General features: G+C 43.4%; 1 protein-coding gene across 3 annotated transcripts in view; it reads right to left on the bottom strand.

Moving 5' to 3' along the window:
- Nucleotides 1-5,357: 5,357 nt before the first annotated feature.
- ABCB7 (ATP binding cassette subfamily B member 7) overlaps nucleotides 5,358-23,738 on the bottom strand; it is a 68,278-nt gene continuing 49,897 nt past the window's right edge. For all 3 annotated transcript variants that reach the window (XM_061598449.1, XM_061598450.1, XM_061598451.1), the window contains 4 exons: nucleotides 22,317-22,488; nucleotides 14,201-14,304; nucleotides 11,099-11,206; nucleotides 5,358-6,349 (listed from right to left, as the gene is read on the bottom strand). In XM_061598449.1, coding sequence (XP_061454433.1) covers nucleotides 6,131-6,349; nucleotides 11,099-11,206; nucleotides 14,201-14,304; nucleotides 22,317-22,488 — 603 coding nt within the window. In that variant the 3' untranslated portion in view covers nucleotides 5,358-6,130. The remainder of the gene's footprint in view (nucleotides 6,350-11,098; nucleotides 11,207-14,200; nucleotides 14,305-22,316; nucleotides 22,489-23,738) is intronic.

Genomic DNA, 23,738 nt, shown 5'->3' with positions numbered 1-23,738 from the left:
GGGGTTGCACTCCCCTGGAAGGAACAGGTTTGTATCTTGGGGGTACTCCTGATCCAATATTGTCACTTGAGGCCCAAGTGGCTTCGGTGGCTAAGAATGCCTATTTCCAGCTCTGGTTGGTTCACCAGCTAAGACCGCTTTTGGAGAGAGATGAGTTGGCCACAGTATTCCATGCTCTTATAACTTCCAGATTGGATTATTGCAATGCACTCTACATGATAACTGAGAAAGTTCAACTGGTCCAAGATGCAGTGGCCAGATTACGGACTAGAGTTGTTTTTAGAACATATATAACTCCTGTTCTGAAACAGTTGCACTGGTTGCCAGTTTGTTTCCAGGCCCAATTCAAGGTGCTCATGTTAATGTTTAAAGCCCCAAACGATTTAGGCCCCAAATATCTCTGAGACCTTCCCTACAGACCCACATGTGTTTACGATCAGCAGAAGGGACCTTGGTGGTTCCACCACCCTCAAAGGTTTTGGGGGATAGTGACCCAGAAGAGGGCTTTCTCTGTGGCAGCCCTAAGTCATGGAATTCCCTTCCTACAGAGGTGTGGCTGGCATCCCCATTATATAGTTTTTGGCAAATGCTACAGAAACACATTTTTACACAGGCCTTCAGCACCTGAGATGTATGTTGTCAGGATCCACCCTATTCCTGTGAATGTAATGTGTTTTAATTGTTTTGACACTGTATTTAAAATTTCTGTAACCTGCTCTGGGACCTATTGGTGAAGGATGGGCACTATATATAATAAAATATAAGATTTATATATATATATACACACACACATATGTTCACCAATACGCAAAAAACCTTGCTGTTTAAGAATGTACCTATAGCCCAGATATTTCTATCAAACTTTAAAAAGCAGGGAAATTGGGCAGCTATAGTGAATGCACCAGGGGAACAGGAAACGTGATCTCTCCTCTCTGAGATATTGTACTGCCCTACAAATTGGTCAAAATGCAAACACAATTGGCTTGGTCTTTCACAGTCCAGTCCACTTCCTGTGTAGCTTGGAAGAATTTGGTAACATGTGCCTCTGAGCATATGGTGAGTGGTGGCAACATTTGCCATCTCCAAAGATGGAGAATTATGTTTTTGTATGTTTGTTAGTGTTCTTCTTACTTTGCTTCATTCCTGTGTTACTATTGTTTCTACAGAGAATCTAATCTAGAAAAAAATTATTTCTCTCATTATCATCCCAGAAATCTGTGTCAAATTTATTTTTATTAATTTCAAAGCCTTTTTATTGGTCAATGTCATATGATGGTGAAGACAGCCTTTTGCGTTTCAAATTGGAGGTTATGCTCCATTTCTGTTTGGGGCGCATTAACAGTTGAATCTGAAACTGCAGTTTGATGTAAACTCAGACTGATTACAGTATGTTGCTACTTCAGGAATGACTCTAGGTGTTGGAAAAAACAAACGTAGCCTGCCCAAGATGCATGTTTTCAGCCTGCTATGTTTAAACCACCTCATTTAAGGCAAGGTGGGCACAGTCAATTAAAAACATGGAGCACACCTGGAATTTTGCTAGAATATATTTCACCTCCCACTGCTTTATCTTGTGCAAACTGAGACACTCCTGATGCCCACTGGAGCCTATTCTGTAGAATAGTCAGTGCCATTATTCTACAATTATTTTTGAAGTTTAAAGCGTAAATTTCGCAAAGTGTTGCTGTACTTCACATATTCACAGAAATAGAAGCAAAAGAAAATGATTTCCTATAGGAAACATCACTAAAATTACAAAGACATATTTAAAGTGACTATCTGAACTATGTCAACTGTCTTAATAATGTTGCTTCCTCCCTGCTAAAACAAGATCAGCACAGCACATATCTTGTTTCTATTATTTGGGCTGATTGCAGGTGTTGCCACCACTCACCATATGCTCAGAGGCACATGTTACTAAATTCTTCCAAGCTACACAGGAAGTGGACTGGACTGTGAAAGACCAAGCCAAATTGTGTTTGCATTTTGACAAATTAATAGGGCAGTACAATATCTCAAGAGAGGTCAGGACTCCTGCTCCCCTAGTGCATTCACTATACCTGCCCAATTTCTCTGCTTTTTAAAGTTTTATAGAAATATCTGTTGGCTATAGGTACATTCTTAAACCGCAAGGTTTTTTGCCTATTAGTGAATTTCTCTGCTTTTTAATCTGGGAGGTAAGAAATGGGATCTTGTGCAAGCTTGCTCAGAATGTCTTGATCATTTGCATGCTTATTGAGTTCAGTGGGATTTTCTCCTCTGCAATCATGCTCAGGATAGGTGAAATTGACCACAGGCGATGGGGACAGGAGGAGGAGGGAGGGGAGGAAGGGTGGAGGGGGAGGGGAACAGGAAGGAGGAGGAGGACAGGTTTGATCATTTGCATGTTTATTGAGTTCAGTGGGATTTACTCCTGTGCAATCATGCTTAGGATAGGTAAACTGAAGGGGGGGAGGGAGGGCTGGAGTGGAGTGGGCAGGGAAGGAGGAAGAAGGGGAGGAGGAAGGGAGAGGAGAGAGGAAGGAGGGAAAGGCAGGTCTGATCATTTGCATGCTTATTGAGTTCAATGGGATTTACTCCTGTGCAATCATGCTTAAGACAGGAAAAACTGACCATGAGGAGGAGGAGAGGGAGGAGAGGGAGAAGGAGGGGATTGAAGGGGGAGGGGAGGGGCAAGACGGAGGGGATAGGATGGAGGAGCATATGTTTGATCATTTGCATACTTTTTGAGTTCAATGGGATTCATTTCTGTGTAATCATGTTTGAAAATGGAAATGGACTGCCTTCAAGTTGATCCCGACTTATGGCAACCCTATGAATAGGGTTTTCATGGTAAACAGTATTCAGAGGTGGTTTTACCATTGCCTTCCTCTGAGGCAGTGACTGGCCCAAGATTACCCAGTGAGCTTCATGGCGGTGTGGAGATTTGAACCCTGGTCTCCCAGGTCATAGTCCAACACTGACCCAGGGGAGCGGGAAGGAGGGTAGGAGAAGGGAAGGAGATTGGGTGGGTGAGCACTGGGCAGAAGGAAAGCCCCTTTCCTTTCCAAAAGGAAAACATTGTGAACAGTATCATTGCTTTTCAGGGTTTCCCCCATCTTTTTATTCTACAGCAGGTATGTGTAGCCTCCAAACCAAATTTAAACCAAAGCTGTCCCTGGCCACATCCACACCAGACCTTTATTTCACTTTGGACAGTCACGGCTTCTCAGTGAGCTTCATGGCTGTGTGGGGATTTGAACCCAGCAGGCACATGTAGCCTCCCACCCAAATTTAAACCAAAGCTGTCCCTGGCCACATCCACACCAGGCCTTTATTTCACTTCAAACACTCACAGCTTCTGTCAAAGAATCCTGGGAAGTGTAGTTAGTGAAGGGTGCTGAGAGTTGTTAGGAGATGCTCTGTCCCCCTCACAGAGCTTCAATCAGAGCAGCTGACGGTTAAACCACTCTGGTCACTGGAACTCTCTCAGGGGAATAGGAGTCTCCTCTCCGCGTAAGAAACTACACTTCCCAGGATTCTCTGGGGGAAGCCATGACTGTCTCACGTGAAATCAAAGTCTGGTGTGGGTGTGGCCCCCTGATTAGGCAAGCCCAGCTGTGAGTCTGGCATTTAGAACACTGACAGTTGGTTCTTACTGAGCATACCCAACATAATCATTCAGTTCAATGCAAAATTTATTAAATTAATTAAAAATCAGCCAAGCATTTTTTTAACTTTTAAACTGCAGAAGATGAAGATCATAATATGGGGCAAGGTCAGTAACAGGATTATAGGTACTCTGTGACCATGGCTGATTTTTAATGTATTTCAACAGATTATGAGAACTCTTGTTAGAAAAAAGTCCAAAAGGGCTCTGGGTTCCTCCCCCTCTTTTTACACTTTGAACTCTCTATTCTCTCTGACTGTTTTGTGTATCACCATGAAAATTGACAGGGTTGTTAAGCAAGTGTTTCTGAGTTCAGGACTATACGTTTTGTAAGGTTTTGTTTTGAAATGAGCTTATGGGAAGCATCAGAATAGCATGGGGGGTATTTTCAGTTTAACATTGCGGAATGTGAAAAATCCACGCTGGCTGTAGTATACAGCCACTCTTGTGGATGTATAATACACACACACACACAAACAAACATATGCATAAACTCGTACCACTGTATTCCAACCTATTTCCTGGAAAATACTTGTGGTGAAATTACTGTGCTCACAAAATGCCTTAAACCAACTGCCAAGCATGCTGTGGCACCAATGCTAATGTAATTTTGGGAAGCTTCTTTTTCTATCAAACTCCTGGTCCAAAAACTGCAAAAGTCAAGCAGGATTCAGATTTAATGCAAGAGAAAAAAATCTGTAAGAATATCAATACAAAACACACTTTCCATTCTTTTTTTAAGATGCACAGCTTTCATTTTGGCACTTGTGCAGACAATATGTCTGTGGCCTGATAAGCTCCAATACTGACACTCTCAGTGGTGAAGGATATTTCTAAATTTATATTAAATGTCTAATGATCAGAGCTTACACATTAGGAACCATCGCCAGCATGTAGAGCGCCAGGTGCACATGTACAACTACATGTACCTGCCTATGCAGACTTCTTAATTCATTTCAGAGGAAATGGGGTCTCTCCCATTTCCTCTCCCCCGCCACACACACACCAAACAGAGCTGCCACCTTCCACTGCCTGAAGATGCACAGGTCCATTAAGATAGATAAAATGAGAGCCTAGTTCTTTCATTTTGTGAAGTGAAAAGCAAAAATCAGTAGAAATACAAGCTTTATACACAATTTTTTACACATCTGATATAGTGGGGTAGCAGAACTGCTGTCCTACAGATGTTGCTGGCCATGGTCAGAGATGATGAAAGTTGCAGTCCAGCAACATCCGGAGGGTCATAGGGTTCCCACCCCTGCTAGAGTCAGGCAAGGAAAGAAGTTCCAGAAACCTTTATCAACAGGTGGTTCTGGCAGACAGAAAGTTAATTACATTTTCAGTGGCCTCTGCTATTCTCTGCACCATCTTTACAAAGAGGTATGTCCAGTTAGAGAACATCAAAAGGCAGATCCTAAATTAAAAGTAGTTCTCACTTGTCACCACATATTAGCAAGGTTTTGCTTTATATCCACAAAGGAAGGTTACTTATTTCTGTACTGTGATGTCTGCTGAACAGTAAATTTTTAATCATTTAATGCACCAATGTATCCATTTGTTAAATAAATAGATTTTCTTCTTCAATACTTATCAACCTAATTGGGCCCAACTGACAGGGACTCCAAACAGCACCCAAGCATTTGAAGCCATTCTGGGCTTCACCACAGAAACCTGACTTATGGGTAAGACAAAACTGACAATATTCGTATTGAGTTTTCATTAGAATTTAATAGAATAATTTCCTGGTGCATTTCTAGGAATAGTTGAGAATGCAGATGACTGACCTTCATTATTTCACCTTGCAAGGTGCATTGATCGTTTTAAGAAAGAGACATGTTTTGGTTGATAGGTATGAGAGCTTAGTCCTCCCAGAAATTATCACTGTAAGAAAGGGAAAGCATTAAGGGAATAAGCAGAAATCTTTCTGCTTTGAATCTGCCATCACAGACTTGATATCTGTTATTCTTTACAAAAGGATACAAATTCTATCAAACCCAACCATTATGTTAACAATGTCATTTTCCCCATTACCAGAGGCATCTGGGTTAACTGGCTGTTGCTAAAAGTGACATATAAAAACATTTTAATCCACTATCAGCGGTGAAGAGCAACAGAATGCAAACATTTCACAAGGTAGCTCAGACTATCACATTCTGGCCTGATGAAAGGCATTTATGCCACTTTAGAAATGACCACTGGAAAAGTGTATGTATCACCAAAAACATGTAACCGTCAGATATTCTGAGATGATCTCCCTACCAACTCATAAATATCAGAGACGAAGAGAGGCAGATGTAAAATCCTTTGGTTAAAGAACTTGTGGTCCATGGAGAAAAGCCTTTTTCTATTTTTAAGAAGGCCAACAAAATCTCTGAACGATTTATTCTGTTGGATGCAGAAAATAGCTTCAGTGCAAACTTATGCCGCCATTAAACCAGCCGTGGCACAGAGGAGGAGGGGAGGGGGAAACTGAGCTCGCCCTCAGCAAGAGCAGTTCCCGCAGCCTTTCACGCTGTTGATGATCTCTTCTTGCAGCTTCTTCCTCTCCTCCTCTTTGGACATGTGATTGTTTCTCTCCTCCCACCTCTCGTTAATGTTTCTGTTCAGCATCCGGCTGCTCTGTGTGTGCCACATTTCATAGTAGAGACTGCTGGGATTGGTAAGGAGATCTAAATGCCTGCCACGCTCTGCAACTTTACCCTGTTTTTTAAAAAAACATGAAGTCAGAGATCAAACAGGGTAGCAATGCAAGCTGAAAGACTGGACAGATTGCCAACTAGAGGGCCACAGCACATGCACACCTCTCTCCCTCTCTCTCCCTCTCCTCCTCCCCCCCCCCCGGTGTACGTGCTCTGGGCCTTTTCTAATGAAAAGAAGTTACGTTGTTGTCCATTGTTCCTACTTGCGGTCTTTGGGTAAAAATGAGTTTAACAGAGCGGTGTATATTTTGTCATTTTTTATTTCAAAGTAAAATGCTACATCCAGGTAAGTCACATTCTGAACCAGGTTAAATTTTACAGCCTATATATATAAGTTATGCAAATACATACACTTATTCTGCAAGATTTACTATTTTGAATAATTTATTCCGGCTTTGCTCACCATTGGGGAGAGGCACGGCAGTAACCCTGTACTCCTCGACTACTGGAAATATGACTTCAGCCACATCTCCAGATGTTTCATGCAAGGCAGCTCCAAGCTTCACTTTGCACCTAGAAGTGCTAAACACCTTGTTACTGTTGTTTCAAGTATACATGGGAGAATCAAGACTGAGGCGGCTGACTTCACAGACCAGACGTGGAGCCTGGCATCCTCACTACTGTGGCCCTTTAACACTTTTTGTAATTGCAATTTGTTTTAAATTGTTTTTAACGTTGCATTTTAAATAGTTGCAATCCGCCTTGGCACCTTAGGGTGAAGAGCAGGTAATAAATCATCCATGACGATGGTAATAATAGTTACATTCATAGGGACAAAAAGCCCTGGTGAACATAAACTAGAGACTCTTGATGTCTGAGAATTATGATGCACCCCAGGAGACAGCCAGAGAGAGGTGAAGAAGATTACAGTGCTACTGGATGCCTTTCTCCCTCCCCTCTGGTCTTATTGCTCTTTAAGCAGCTCCATGCCTCTAAAACGTAGGAGCCTAGGAAGTGGTCCTATATCAGGTCAGTCCATTTTTCCATCTACCCCAGTCACGTCTACTCTGACTGGCAGTGACACTCTAGGCTCTCAGGCAGGAGAGATGTCTAGTGAGTCTTGCAACTCATGCATGGGCAACCCACAGCGCATGAGCCACATGCCGCTCCTCTGTTGGCTTCCAGGCATCCTGCAGGCCCCGCCCCCAGCTGATGCTGCCTTCCCCCTCCCTGCTGTCCCACTGATTGGCAGTGGAAGCAGCAGGTTCACTTACCAGCACAATCCTCAGCCATTTGGAGTGCCAGTCAGCTTGGCCACAGGGAGGTGCAAAAATGAGATCTCAATGTGCCAGGAGGGGACAGCCTGGAGGAGCATGTGTGTGAGAGTAAGGGGAGCCTAGCCCTTGCCAAAGAGATGGCCCCAACCCCATTTTAAACTAGAGATGCCAAGGATTGAACCTCAAACCTTCTACATATAAAGCCTCTGCTCTAGTACTGTGCTATGGCTCCCTCCTTCCAAGGGGGGGGGCGACCAGGGATAGCCATCTGCTAAGAGAGTGGGAGGTGGTCCCCCGCTTCTGCTTCTCTGCACACTTGCCTATAGTCCCCCTCCCCCCGCTCTCTTCTGTAGGAAACAGGAGCTTCAGGATTCTGTCAGGTCATGGCCTGGCTCACATATTTTTTAATTAATTAATTTGTTATTTGATTTATATCCCGCCCTTCCTCCTAGCAGGAGCCCAGGGCGGCAAATGACATATATCATGGCCAAAATGGATAGGACATCGATTAGACGCATCTCTTGGCTTTTGTCTTACTCACCTACCAAGTGTTAGTGGGTTTAATAGTAACAGGAGTGGGTGCGAGAAAGGCCCTGAACAATTGTTGGAAGTTACTAGAGTTGAAATCCTAGAACAATTTGGAGTAAGAAAATGGACCTAACAGGCTTGCCTAAGCAGGAGGTGAATATACAGATAGAATATGAATACTGCATTTTGCCCAGAAAGCAACAAATGACCAAATCAAAGTACCAGATTTTATATTAGGAAAAGGAAAGTGAGGTACTTCAAAAGCCTTTTAAAAAAAAACCTTTCATGAATCATTTGAATTAAAGGCTTGTTATCTTTTGCTGTTTTAACTTCTGGAAGCACAATCCTGATTTAAAGTTCTGATTTGTAATTGAAGCTTGAAGCCTTGCAACATCTGTTGGATTACCACAGTGGTAAATCAACGGGACTCTTATTCACATTGTACACATTTTTCTTCTGCTTTCAACAGATTTTTTTTTTAAATCTAGCTCACAATAGGTCACTCTAATTTACAATTCATCAGGGGGAAAAATGAAAGGGTTTGAAACAGACAAGTGTCTGATGCCTTTCCAGCAATTTTAGGGAAATAAAAAGCTTTCTATCCAGCAACTAGGCCAATGCTAAGATTGCTGCCTTTCAACCATTTATTCAGACATTTTTAATATACACCAAATTCACTGCAAATATTTACTCTGTGTAAGAAAGTGGCTGCGTAGCATCCCAACCCTTATTGTCCTCCCCTCCCCCTTTTCTTTTTCATTCCATCTTGATTTGACTAGCTGTTCTGTGGCACTTTGCAAGCAATAAGGGCAGAGCTAGCTGCTTTCTGTGCAGCAGAAGTCATTGGCATTTTATGAACCAGCCGGCAGTCAGACATGCATCAAGCAGCCTCACCGAGATCATCATGAGGTCTCCCCTGAGTGAGGGCTTGCAGAAGTAAGACACTTCATGGACCTAAGCACCCCAGCTGTTCCAGTGACACTAATGAGCCAAGTTGAACTGTTTAGAAGTCCAATACTTGCTATTTAGTACAACTCATCCTTACTATGCCAATACATTATGCAGTTATATTTGCTCCATAAATAGACATGGGAAGTACAACTTAGAAAGCACAAAGGAGATGGCCAGACGGACGGTGTTTTAGAACGGGCAGGGCAGAAGCAACTTCATTCATCAACCGGCATGTTTTTCAAGCTTCCTTTTCCACGGAGAAGTAAACTGCCAGAAGGGAACTGCACTTCAGTTACTTCTCTCCTTTTGCCTGCTATTTGTATCTTAATACCACCAAAACTATCTTATTACTCTGGCTGTACCCATTTAGCTGATGTCAACACTTCAAATATGTATTATAGAAATACAAAATAGCATGCTTTTAATTATTTGATGGTTTCCAGTAAGAGGTCTATGGACGTAATTATAGACCTTGGCAAATGCATAGTCTTTTACATTCAGCCAGCAGCATCTATCCTCCCTACTCAGATCCCCTTATTACTTTAACACCCTGCTTTTCCTTGAAAAAGCTCGAGGTGGCATTAATGGTTCTCCCACTCATTTTATCCTCATGACCATCCTGTGAGGTAGGTTAGGTTGAGAGACCCTGACTGGTCCAAGATCACCTAGTAACCTTCATGTAGCAGAGTGGGATTTGAACCCAGGTCTCTTGGGTCCTAGTTAAAAACAATGGCTCACTGGCTTTTAGTGCCTCTTGTGCATCTATTAGGGGTACTTTACATTTCTGGTGGTCCCAGACATACTCAATTGGCACTAGGGGACAGTGTGAACCTGGAGCACCCTCAAAGGAGGCAGCTGCTACTTTTTTACTGGCCTTTACGCCTCGCATCTCCAAAAGCAAGCCGACATGAAACAATCTGTCAAGTGAAACTTTTCCTAGCATGGAAATAAACTGATGGAGAGCCAGTATGGTGCAGTGGTTCGAATGTCTTACTGGGACCTGGGAGACATGGGTTCAAATCCCCACTTGGCCATGAAGCTCACTGGGTGACCTTGGGCCAGGCATTATCTCTCAGCCTAACCTACCTCACAGGGTTGTTGCGAGGATAAAATGGGGAGGGGAAGAACCATATTTGTACACCATCTTGAGCTCCTTGGAAGAAGGGTGGCATATAAATGTAACAACAACCAATACCGATCTTCACTCTCTTAATTTCCATGTGACAGACTTTTGCCAGAAGTACATGGAGCAGAGCCAGGGGGAAATGATGGCAGCCCCTACACCCACCACTCTCATAAGAGCCCTGCTGGATCAGGCCAGCGGCCCATCCAGTCCAGCATCCTGTTCTCACAGTGGCCAACCAGATGCCCCAATGGGAAGCCCGCAAGCAGGACCTGAGTGCAAGAGCCCTCTCTCCTCCTGCGATTCCCAGCAACCAGCTCAAGCTTTTCACGTGGTTTGCCCTGCAGTCATTCCCACGGGTAAAGGAAAAAGTCACCATTCCACTCTTTCTCATATACCTCCTATCTGGATCCCAGACCAAGACGGCAGACCAAGAGAACTCTTTGGCATATGTATTATTCAAATAGCCCTACTGGCTTCCTACCCAAGCCAGATGATAACCCTAAAACAGACTCCAAAAGTGCATTTGGAAATTTGAAATGATGACGCATTCAGTAGTTCTCCATTCTAGATTCTTCTGCCTAAAGCATACATTTAATAAGAGGGACAACATGAAATGGTGACTATGCAACAATAAATCAAGTATTCGTTGTTGGATGGGAAACTCTGGGAGCCGTATAAACACCATTTTGATCTCGTGCACTTTTCCTAGAACCTGCTGATATGAATATGCATGTTCAATTTCAGATACTGATAATGGAGAGTGTGTTCCAAGTGGAATGACCCCAGAGAAAGCTGGGACAGATTCTTTAACATGTCTGGTTTTAAAGAAAAGGCAGCTTCACTTCCCAAAGCAGATTATGAATTGTGTAATCTCAAAGACTCACGCAAGACTACTAAAGCAACTTCCCGCAAGGAAGTTGGGTCTCACCTGATCCAGGACGATTATTTCATCCGCATCAACCACCGTTGACAATCTGTGAGCAATAAAGATGGATGTCCTGTGTCTCACCACATCCCTCATGGCACTCAAGATGTTCTGTAAGATTAAAGATGGGCAGCACTGAGCATATTATTATTGCTATTAATATTGCTGCCCATTGGCGTCACTACCCGAGTGCGGGGAGTGCGGGGAGTGCGGACCGCACCGGGTGACACCATGAGAAGGGGGTGTCACCCAGAGCCGCCCCACCCTTAGGCACCAGGAAGTGGGGCAGGCGGACGGCAGAGAGCAGCCCTGCCTGTGCGGCGCGTGCGGCGCACGCTAACATGTGAGGGAGGCGCTGAGCCGCGTGAGGGAGGCGTGAGGGAAGGGCGCCGGGCTTTATCTCCCACGCGACGGGGCCTCCTCAACTCCAGCGGCGTTGCAGCCTGTTACCAGGCAGGCTAGGCTAGAGCCGCTCTGCCTCCCGCTCCTTCTCTTGTTGCTGCTCCTGCTGCCTGCTGAGTTGTCGCTGCCGTCGCGGAGCTCTAAAGCCGCCCGCTGCAGGAGGATGGTGCACCTGGTGGCCGAGCTGCTGCTGCTTCTGTGACTCCTTGCTGCAGAGCAGCGAGCCCGACGCCAAGGTGGACAACCACAGCCAGAGTCAACAGGTGAGTGCCTAGGAGGAGCCAAGCACCCCAAAGAAGACTCCGGGGTTCCCAGCGCGGAACGGGGGGTGTTCAAAGGGAGGTTCGGGTTTTCCTTCTGAGGATTGGGTGGGGGGATTTCCTGAGTAAGGGGGACATCCGTCTATTAGCTACCCCTTTACTTTGCTGCCCACCCTCTTTCTGCTTTTGCCGCTGCCCACTGAAACCACTGTACGGTTGTACCGGTCTTCTTATGGGTCAGGCCTGTCATTCGGCCGCGTGCACGATCGCTCAGAATCTAAGAGAGAAGGCGCTGCGGGCCGCACCGGGTGACACCAACCCTAGTGACACCACTGTTGCTGCCCTGGGCTCCTACTGGAAGGGTGGGATATAAATCTAATAAAATAAATAAATATTCTGTCCTTCCTCACAGAAGGTTCACCAAATTTATACACCCAAACCAGCACCTTGAACGTAGCCTGACTGCTAATAGGAAGCCAGTGTAATGCTTTCAGCAGTGGGACAACATGTTGGTGATATCCTGCCCCAGTAAGTAGCCACACCACTGCATTTTGCACCAACTGCAGCTTCCGGACCAACCTCAAGGGCAGCCCTACATATGGCACATTACAGTAATCCAGTCTGAAGGTTATCAGTGCATGGACAACAGTGGTCAGGCTATCCCTATCTAGAAATGGCCACAGCTGTCTTACCAGCCGAAGCTGGTAAAAGGCACTGCTAGATGGATCCAGTCAAAAATAGATCCAAGAGCACCCCCAGACTATGAACCTGATTTTTTGGAGTACAACCCCAAGCCAAAGCATAGAATCATAGAACAGTAGAGTTGGAAGGGGCCTACAAGGCCATCGAGTCCAACCCCCTGCTCAATGCAGGAATCCAAATCAAAGCATTCCTGACAGATGGCTGTCCAGCTGCCTCCTGAATGCCTCCAGTGTCAGAGAGCCCACTACCTCTCTAGGTAATTGGTTCCATTGTCGTATGGCTCTAACAGTCAGGAAGTTTTTCCTGACGTCCAGTCAAAATATGGCTTCCTGCAACTTGAGCCCATTATTCCATGTCCTGCACTCTGGGACGATCGAGAAGAGATCCCGTCCCTCCTCTATGTGACAACCTCTTTCTTACCTTCTGACTTTTCTGACAGGCAATTGACCAATTATTTTATTCCTTTCAGAGGAGGGGAGCAAACAATCTCAAGTAAGATATTAAATGAAAATAATTTAATCACTTGTTAAGAAGTGTCACCAGCAGTTCCAAAGTCAGAAAGTAAGAAAGAGGCTGTAGTTTGAGAAGCAAAAGTGCAAGAATTCAGGTGCCGCTCTATGAAAACCTCCCATACTGATATTATACAAGCTCTGTCATGAAGATCATGTTTCTTGTAAAGTCTACAGATCCCAAGGGGATGGTCAGAGGGAACTCTTTGCTCATCTTCCAAATCTAGTTTCTAAATAAAGTAATGTGCATATATAACCAGTGATTCATTTTTGCTTCCTTTATAAAAAGAAAATCCTTTAAAAATGCAGCTAGGCAGGGCAATGTACATATTTCCCTACCCTTTTGATTGCTTGCTGCACACTTAGTGTGTGTGTGTGTGAGAGAGAGAGAGATGTGATTTTTTATTTGCTGCTTTTAAAGTGCAGCTGTGTTGTGTAAACATTTGCTTCATTTGACAACCTCATAATAGTTGCAGCAAAATGAAAGGCAAGGAATGAGTAGAATGAAATTCACATCACAATCTGTGAACAGAATCCAAAGGGGTTACTCTTGACAAGTGTATCTCTATCTTTCTACACTCGAGAAAGGACCATATGCATCAACTGACTGTCAGCAGCCAGGCAGCCTCATGAGTGGAGGTTAACAGGTAATGTCAAGTAACCTAAAACGAACAGAGACAGTTAGCAAATCAACCAGCTTCCTAGTTTTTTGCGATAGACAAGAAGATTAGTTTAGGAAATGATTGCTGGTGCTGAGATTTCTGTATTTAACAGTTATGAAGTCTGATACAGTTGCTACGGTAGTGTCATGACATCTGAGTCACAACATTCTGATGCTTTGCAGCTCTACCTGTGAATATAAATTGATTCCAGACCAGAGGGTTATGAGCACCAGACTTGTGTTTCAATTATGATGCTCCAGAAAAATGTTTTGCATCTCACATTATGCAACCACAATTAACAGGACCTATTTTTATGAATGTTAAGTTGTAACCACCTGCTTGCCTTTGTAATAGAGACTTCATATCTCAGTGAACAGGACAGGCAATCGTAACTACTTCATGCTATTCAAGAGATTATGCTGGAACCCATTTTGAACTGGACCTGACTATTTCTGCATCCAGCTCAAGAAAGGTCATACCCAACATTTGGCCACTGTGCATTTGTCAGACTGGGAAGGGAGGATTGCATGAGGCTGCAAAGAAAGCACAGTGCTCTATCACTTAATTTACCTCTTCTGTAATTGAATCCAAAGATGAAGTGGCTTCATCATAGAGGATAATGGGAGGATTCTTCAAGATGGCTCTGGCTATAGCGATTCTCTGCTTTTCTCCACCTGAAGAGAACAGGAGATTAAATAAACCTATTGGTAGTTAATCTTACTACTCTGAAGTAAAAAAACTACATTCAACACTTGCACATTTTCTTCGCCCACCCAGCGAAATGTCCTTTCCTCCACCAACTCTATCAAAGACTGAGCTCCTCAGATGAGGAGACTGGAATTTAAGTATAAGTGAAAAACAAACAAAATAAATGCAGCACTGGAATAGCCAAGGTTATATTGGAATGAGTGAGACATTCTTTTGGCCAAAATAGTCAAGCTACTTTTTAAGGATGCATTCAGACGGGGTTTTCTGATTGTGAAGCAGGCTGATCCAGTATGCCTGACACCCCAAGAAACATGGAAGTTGTGCCAATTAATGGACCAGAAATTAACAGAAATAGCACCCATCTCAGAGCCTACTCCTGCACAACACACGTTGCCATCTGTAGTGGAGGGTGTAAGAACCGGCCGCAGAGGAACCAGGTGTATCTAGGGAACCTTTTTCTCTACTGTGTTATCATTAATTTATATCCTGCCTTTTCCCCAGTACAGGGCTCAATGTGGAAAAATTAAATACAATCAAAAACATATAAGTAAAACATTCACCAAGGCTACCATTAGGCCAAATTTTCCATGTCCTGTTAGACAGAAGTTTTGCTATTCAACATGCAAGCTTGTTTTTTAAAACTTAAAATCCATTTCAGGCTTTAGCAGCACCACAAGTAATTAATGGTTATATATGCATCTCCCTTCCTGTGTGCATTTCAAAGATTTGACAAGGCTTCCACTTAATACCTTCATACTCTTGGTGATGTGCCCTCCTAACTAACACTGACTTGTTTTAGCAAACCACTTTAGGAGGATAATAATCTCATTTCACTTTGAGCCTTAAGTGGCTGTGCTGAAGCTGAGCAATAAACAGAAATTGAACTATTCACCCAAGATGCAATTTCTGTTTTCTTCCCCCTTTATAAAAGCCTAGCTTGAAGTGTGTTGCATTTGTTACTGCCATAATTTGAAAGAGTATGTAATGAGCCCATAATGCATGGCCTCTTTCTTTTGTCTCCTCACATGCCCATTTCACAGTCTAGGCATGTCAAGCTCATGACAAAAAGTGAAAACATGGGAAGGACTTCTTTAACATGTAATTGCCAAGACAGGCACTGCTATATTGAATATTGCATGGATTCATGGGAAACCTGTGCTTGAGGGTCAATTCAGATGTGAAAGCTCTTCTGCATAAGAAATTGTATCAGTCCTGTGAGATGTCCTATGGCAAGGGCAATCATGTATTTTGCTGCATAGACATGCATTGCAAAACTGTGATTGGCTGCTGCTCCCCAGCACATACACATGCATCTAAGAATATTTGTGCACGAGTATTTCATTTAACAGTTTTGTGATACTTTGGTAGCCTTTTGCAGACGAAGACTTTGCCCCTCTCCCCAATTTGCTTTAACTGTGGTGCAATGCCAACCATGGTTAATGGTAACCCTTGTAACTAGGATTTGTAAATCCACTTCAAATGCATATGAATGGGGCTTTTAAAACAATTGTGCTTTTCTGAGTAGCAACTCCAGTCACATTTAAAGCAGCCCTTAAACATCCATTTGACTGGAAATACAACTGCTGCTTATTGCTTACTCCATATCATCTTGCAAAGCTGTTTGTTTATAATTGTAGTTTCTATGCTTCAGATGATAACTGCATCCCCATTCCAGCATCAAATCCTTGTGACTGAATTCCTGCAAACTTGGGTGTGTGTACAACTCCTATCAAAATTAACACAGAGTATATATAATTACACACAAGACTTCAACTGTTATTGGTGGTGATGTGTCCAAAATCATTTCATAGATGTATAAAGGCAAACAAAATAGGTTTTAAGCACACTGTATAAGGTTTTAATTTTAACAATTCTTTGTTGCAGTCATGAAATGAAGGGAAAGCACAATTTACAAGCAGTTACTGTACATACTCAAGTAGTAAATAAAAAACATTTTACATCCACTATAGTAGCCTGTTTACTATGATTCTGCCCACAGCAAGTAAATGCTCTAATTAAAGATAAGCCGTTTAATTAAGGTAAATTGTCAAATTTTCAAATTGCATTACTGGGTGGTTGCAATATTCACTTTAAAAATTAAAAGCCCAGCAAGGAATCAAAAGGACTTTTACCATAGTAAATGCTGAGCTTTATATAGACACTGTGTTATTTAGATCACAAATGTTTCTTTACCCCCTCCTTAGGTTTAACATTTAGGAAGGCACAAAAATAAGTGAACCAGATTTCCAACCAAGACTGGTGTCAAACGTTTCCCTATCTAGAAAGCCACTGACATGCTCTTAAGTTCTCTTGTGCAATAGGGGGAAAATGTGCATTTGCCATAGTGAGACAGATCACTTCATCTTCTACTGTGAAATTAAAGCATTAGAGAGGCCAACTGGCAGGCAAAAGGGTGCCAATGCAGACTAGGTTCAGCCGCCCTCAGCTTGCAACTGTAAGCAGAGGGGGCAACTGGCAGGCAGGCAAATAGTCTTCAACAACAGAAGGAGGGCCAAATGATTTTCCTGTGTAGTGAGCTGCTCAGAATGAAGCAGTATAGTAGACCTGGAAGCTAAAAAGCAGGCAGTGGCCCAAGGTTGGCTCTTTAGGATCACTTAAGTCTCAGGACCATGGAATCATAAAATAGTACAGTTGGAAGGGGCCTATAAGGCCATCAAGTCCAACCCCCTGCGCAATGCAGGAATCTAAATCAAAGCATTCCCGACAGATGGCTGTCCAGCTGCCTCTTGAAGGCCTCCAGTGTCAGAGAGCCCACTACCTCTCATTGGTTCCATTTTCGTATGGCTCTAACAGTTAGGAAGTTTTTTCTGATGTCCAGTCAAAATCTGGCTTCCTGCAACTTGAGCCCATTATTCTGTACTCTGGGAAGATCGAGAAGAGATCCCGGCCCTCCTCTATGTGACAACCTTTCATGTACTTGAAGAGTGCTATCGTATCTCTCCTCAGTCTTCTCTTCTCCAGACTAAACATGCCTTTCAGTCTCTCCTCACAGGGCTTGGTTTCCAGTCTCCTGATCATCCTTGTTGCCCTCCTCTGAACCTGTTATTTTATTTATTTATTTATTTATTAGATTTTTATACCGCCCGACTAGCAATAGCTCTCTGGGCGGTGAACAACAGAAATATAATAAAATCACACAATATAATACAACAAAGTATATAAAATAAAACAATCTAAAAACAGTTACAGCGGATTTAAAACTAAGTGACTTAAACTAAAATGCCTCAGAGAAGAGGAAGGTTTTAACTTGGAGCCGAAAGGATAACAATGTCGGCGCAGCGCACCTCCTCGGGGAGACTATTCCACAATTCGGGGGCCACCACTGAGAAGGCCCTAGATCTTGTCACCACTCTCCGTGCCTCCCTATGAGTCGGAACCCGGAGGAGGGCCTTCGTAGTAGACCGTAGTGTACGGGTCGGTTCATATCGGGAGAGGCGTTCTGACAGGTATCGTGGTCCCGCGCCGTATAAGGCTTTATAGGTTAATACCAACACTTTGAATCTGGCCCAGAAGCATATTGGCAACCAGTGCAGGCGAGCCAGAACAGGTGTTATGTGCTCGGACCGCTTGGTCCTTGTTAACAATCTGGCCGCTGCATTTTGCACTAGCTGTAGCTTCCGAGCTGTCTTCAAAGGTAGCCCTACGTAGAGCGCCTTGCAGTAGTCCAAGCGCGAGGTTACCAGAGCATGTACAACTGATGTAAGGTCCTCCTTACTCAGATAGGGACGTAGCTGGGCTACCACTCGAAGTTGGTAGAACGCATTCCGAGCCACCGAGGCTACTTGAGCCTCAAGTGAGAGGGAAGAGTCTAAAAAGACTCCCAGACTATGAACCTGCTCCTTTAGGGGGAGTGTAACCCCATCCAGGACAGGGTATATATCCACCATCCAATCAGAGAAACCATCCACCAACAGCATCTCAGTCTTGTCAGGATTGAGCCTCAGTTTGTTAGCTCTCATCCAGTCCATTGTCGCGGCCAGGCAACAGTTCAGCACATCGATAGCCTCACCTGACGAGGATGAAAAGGAGAAGTAGAGCTGTGTGTCATCAGCATACTGATGACAACGCGCTCCAAAACTCTTGATGACCGCACCCAACGGCTTCATGTAGATGTTGAAAAGCACAGGAGACAAAACCGACCCCTGCGGGACTCCACATTGGAGAGCCCATGGTGTCGAGCAATGTTCCCCCAGCCCTACCTTCTGGAGACGGCCCGCCAAGTAGGAGTGGAACCACTGCCAAGCAGTACCTCCAACTCCCAACTCCGCGAGCCTCTCCAGAAGGATACCATGGTCGATGGTATCAAAAGCCGCCGAGAGATCAAGGAGAATCAACAGAGTTACACTCCCTCTGTCTCTCTCCCGACATAGGTCATCAAACAGGGCGACCAAGGCCGTCTCAGTGCCAAAACCAGGCCTAAAACCCGACTGAAATGGATCTAGATAATCGGTTTCATCCAATAGCGCCTGGAGCTGGCCAGCAACCACTTGTTCCAAGATCTTGCCCAGGAATGGAACGTTCGCTACTGGTCTGTAGCTGCTGAAATTTTCTGGGTCCAAGGAAGGTGTTTTCAGAAGTGGTCTCACCACCGCCTCTTTCAGACAGCCAGGGACCACTCCCTTTCGTAAAGAGGCATTTATCACTTCCTTGGCCCAGCCAACTGTTCCATCCCTGCTAGTTTTTATTAGCCAGGAGGGGCAAGGATCTAGTACTGAAGTGGTTGCACGTACCTGTCCAAGCACCTTGTCCACGTCCTCGAGCTGAACCAACTGAAACTCATCCAATAAAACATGACAAGACTGTGCTCCGGACACCTCACTAGGATCAACTGCTGTAAAATGGGAGTCTAAGTCCCGGCGGATGCATGAGATCTTATGCTGGAAGTGCTCAGCAAACTCATTACAGCGAGCCACCGATGGTTCTACCGTGTCCTGTGGGCCAGAATGGAGTAGCCCTCGGACAACTCTAAAAAGCTCCACTGGGCATGTCAACAGCCCGGGTCATCTCCACATTCCACAGATCAGCCAGGGCTTCAACAGGAGCGCCAGTCCTATCAGCCGGAAAATCCCCCAGAGCCCTTTGAAAACCTTCAGGATTCATTACTCTCCGGGGGCGGACCAATTTAATAGGTTCCCCACCCTTGCAGAGGGGAAAGGCCACTGTTCCAGTTTGTCTGTATCCTTCTTGAAGTGCAGAGACCAGAACTGGACACAGTACTCAAGATGAGGCCTAACCAGTGCCGAATAGAGGGGAACTAATACTTCACGTGATTTGGAAACTATACTTTTAATGCAGCCTAATATAGCATTTGCCTTTTTTGCAGCCACATCACACTGTTGGCTCATATTCAGCTTGTGATCAATATTCCAAGATCCTTCTCACATGTTGTATTGCTGAGCCAAGTATCCCCCATCTTATAACTGTGCATTTGGTTTCTTTTTCCTAAGTGTAGAACTTTGCATTTATCCCTGTTGAATTGTATTCTCTTGTTTTCAGCTCAATGCTCCAGCCTATCAAGGTCCCTTTGAATTTTCTTTCTGTCTTCCACGGTATTAGCTATGCCCCCCAATTTTGTATCATCTGCAAATTTGATAAGCATGCTTTGTACCTCCTCATCCAAGTAGTTAATAAAAATGTTGACGCAGGACTGAGTGTATCCCACTCGTTACTTCTGCCCAGTTTGAGAAGGAACCATTGATAAGCACTCTTTGGGTACAATTCTGGAGCCGACTGTGGATCCACCTGATAGTTGTTCCATCCAGCCCACATTTAGCTAGCTTGCTAATCAGAATATCATGGGGCACTTTGCCAAAAGCTTTGCTGAAGTCGAGGTATATTATGTCCACAGCATTGCCACAGTCTACAAGGGAGGTTACCCGGTCAAAAACTGAGATAAGATTAGTTTGGCAGGATTTGTTCTTCATAAATCCATGTTGGCTCCTAGTAATCACTGCATTGTTTTCAAGGTTAGAATCCCTGCTCTTGTCATCAGAGGGAATCTGTGCCTGAACTGCAGAATTCTGGTTCAAGCCTGTCAATGATACTTCTTGCTTCTGTATCTACCTTTGTTTACTCCAAGTCATTCAGGTTTTTTTTTCTCTGCAGGTGTGGTAACATTCCCACAGTTCAGTTTGTGCCATTCTTCCAATTCAATGGTTATGTAAACGGTACTGGGTGTATGCCTACTTGAAACGTGGATGAATTAACTACTACAAACAGATTCATGACTGAAGCAAGCAAATACTTGGAGATATTTAGAAAATCTAAGTGCACTTTTGAAAGAGTCAATTTCTATTTAATAAATAATAAAAATTTGTTGTCTGCCTCTCACCCAGAATACTGAGGCAGATTAAAGATTTTAAAATGCAGTGCATACATAAAAACCATACAGAAATTTAAAATACAAAAATATACAAAGAACCATACATAAACAAAACCATAAAATCCTTAAAAAACATCAAACCACAGGGGTATTTAACTCAACCAGTGATTGAGTTTTAATGAAGTTACTGTTCTCTTTATTTTGAAAGGAGGTGTGCCAGCACTATTAGAACAATGTTGAATGGCTTCCTCCAATTAGAGGAACAAATCTCCCCTGGTAGTATTTTGCTGTGCACGATGAAATCTGCTTCTCAGAAGCCTGAGACATTTCACAGCTTCCATTTCATAGGGCAAGACTCAAAACCTATAGTGAGAAGCTTGAAAATCTGAAGGAAAATCTAGAATCTGAACACAGCTATCAACTATTGATGTGGGATAGGTGTTATTGCACAGTGTACAAAGACCTATTTCCTCCAGTTCAAGTTCACCTATCACAACACACCGCAGGGCCACGGGGCAAGCTATAAACCCCCAAAATAAGTAAGACCAAACACTCCAGCTTCCTCCTGCCTTCGAATCTATGCCGAACAAATTTGTGGAGTGATGCATGTTAAAGAAATTCTGTCAGCATTGCATAATACCTGCAACAGAATGGGTGTCCCCCCCACATTTAGGGTTTATTGCCAAAAAATCCTAGAGTCTCTTATCCCACAGGCAAATCAGTCACTGTTTTCTTTAACATGAAACCTACATGGTTAATATCCAAGAACTTCACGAAAAAAGCTAAAAAGCTACTGTCAAAGGATAGAGGGAGATAAGGTCAATGTCCTCCCTATACAACCCATCACCACTGATCATCATCCCCCTTAAGCCCAATTTTGACATTACATCTTCACATTTACATGCAGCCAAGCAGCACATTATTAGGACCATAAAATCATTCCAACCTTTAAATTACTTCACTTTCAACATGACCTGCTAACATAGGCTAGCATTTATGATAGATAAGTTGCCCATTTCTAGGTACTCATTTCTGCTCAGATTAGATGCATCGTGAAAGATCTTTATACTAGCCTAAGCCTGTAACATGCCCATCTTTCGCTCCACAGAGCAGCCATTATGTAATCGCAATTCTAGCTGAATATTTTGTTGACCGCTGTTGCATTATTGGCCCCATTACATTATTTGTTGATCGTGATACGTTATTTGAGGGTGTGGGAGAAGTGAAGAGTAATGGCAGCTCTAAATAACAGAGCCTTCTAATCACCTTGGCGATTACTGATGGTTTGTTAGATATTTAAGACATTTGTATACCACTGAATCATTTGCATTTCTAAAGCAATGTACATAAACAAACGAGCCATACGTAAAATGAAACAATAAAACTACATCACGATAAAACCAAAACCAGTTTCGAGGGGGTTGGGCAGCCATTTAATATTAAACTCAGCATTTACCTTACTGCAAAGCACATCAGATGGCTAATAGTAATAATAATAGTAATAATAATGCCGCCCTGGGCTCCTGTAATAAATAAATAAATAAAAGCTGGGGCGAGGTACCAACTGTGCACCAAGCTTAGGGCTAGACAGAACAAGCAGGAGCATGGAGACAAGTTGCACATTTATTAACTTACCTGACAACTTCAGGCCTCGCTCACCCACTTGCGTGTTGTACGCATTGGGCATTCTGAGAATAGCATCATGGATTCCTGCCAGCTTTGCCACGGCATAGACTTCTTCTGCAGAGGCATTCATATTGCCGTACAAGAGGTTGTAGAAGATGGTATTATGGAAGAGGACGGAATCCTAGGACACATGCAAACAGAACAATACCTCTCAAAGCATGAAATGCTGACTGACAACTCAGAGTGTTTCTGAAATGTCAACAGTGAATTGTCTAGAATCTTCCACTAAGCCCCTTCAGGCAATAGCATTTCCAGTGACATTTTAATGAGGGGTTAAAGAGGCTGCAATAATAATTCTACTCCAAGCAAAGAAACAAGAGAAGGGGGGAGGAGAGAGAATAGATGGCTTCTGTTATTTTGGCAGAAATCAAAATGATTATATAACTTAAGACGCAGGACTGAGAGCCCACAAGGTTAGCTAGAACAGCATCACTTTCATTCAGATGCTACTCAATGGTCAAGGGTTTCCAAAACGTTTTACATTTTGCATTTTTAATTTTATTTAAAACGTATCAATGCCACCTTTTACTGCTTAAATCAAAGTACTTACAATCATCAATAAAAGTATACAATATGTAATCACATACCAAATAGATGGGAAGATACATTTATGTAAAAACGCAACTAAAAACAGCAACAACACATCAAATAAAAACTGATCTATCATGATACCTGAAAAAGAGATTCAAGGGAGCAGTAAATACCTCAAAAGGAAGTTCCACAGAGTCTGGGCACTGCTCTGAAGAGCAGTCTCTTTTAACCAAGCCTAACCACATATAACAGGAGTGTCTCAAAGAAGACCTTCATTGATTTTGATCATCATATATTGGGTGATTTAATAGCAGAGCTGGCAGATAATCTGGGCTCAGACCATTTAGGGCTTTATATGTCAACACCAGCATTTGAACTCACCTGGAAACAACCAGTAGCCAGTGCAGATCTTTAAACCCTGGAGAATAATATCCACAGCAGCAAGTTCCAGTCAAAAGCACAGGTGTTGCATTCAGAACTCACTGTGGCTTCCAAATGTTTCTCAAAAGGCAGCACAAGTTAGAATCATGGATGGTAGCAAAAGTGCGTTTATGCTAGCACGCTACTGAAAACTGCTGAAGAGATATCCCAGGTCACAGTTGTCACCCAAGTATCCAGATTAAAGTCTAGGACAAACAGCACTGCACTGCTAAATAATTTATTTTTCATGGGGGTGCAATGGTTTACTGGTGCTGCCCTCTGGTCTGGATTGTACTGCAAGCTATTAGCTCATCTAATCCATTACTGGCTCCAAACACCTGGTGTTTCCACAGCTTCACCTGAAACAGCTGAAAGGAGAAAGAGTTGGGTATCATCAGCATACAGATGGCACCTCACTCC

This window comes from Rhineura floridana, chromosome 16, assembly GCF_030035675.1.
Source record: "Rhineura floridana isolate rRhiFlo1 chromosome 16, rRhiFlo1.hap2, whole genome shotgun sequence".
In the NCBI taxonomy this organism is placed as follows: Eukaryota; Metazoa; Chordata; class Lepidosauria; order Squamata; family Rhineuridae; genus Rhineura; species Rhineura floridana.
Note: the sequence above shows the minus strand (reverse complement) of the source record. Positions and strands in the feature narration are given on the sequence as shown.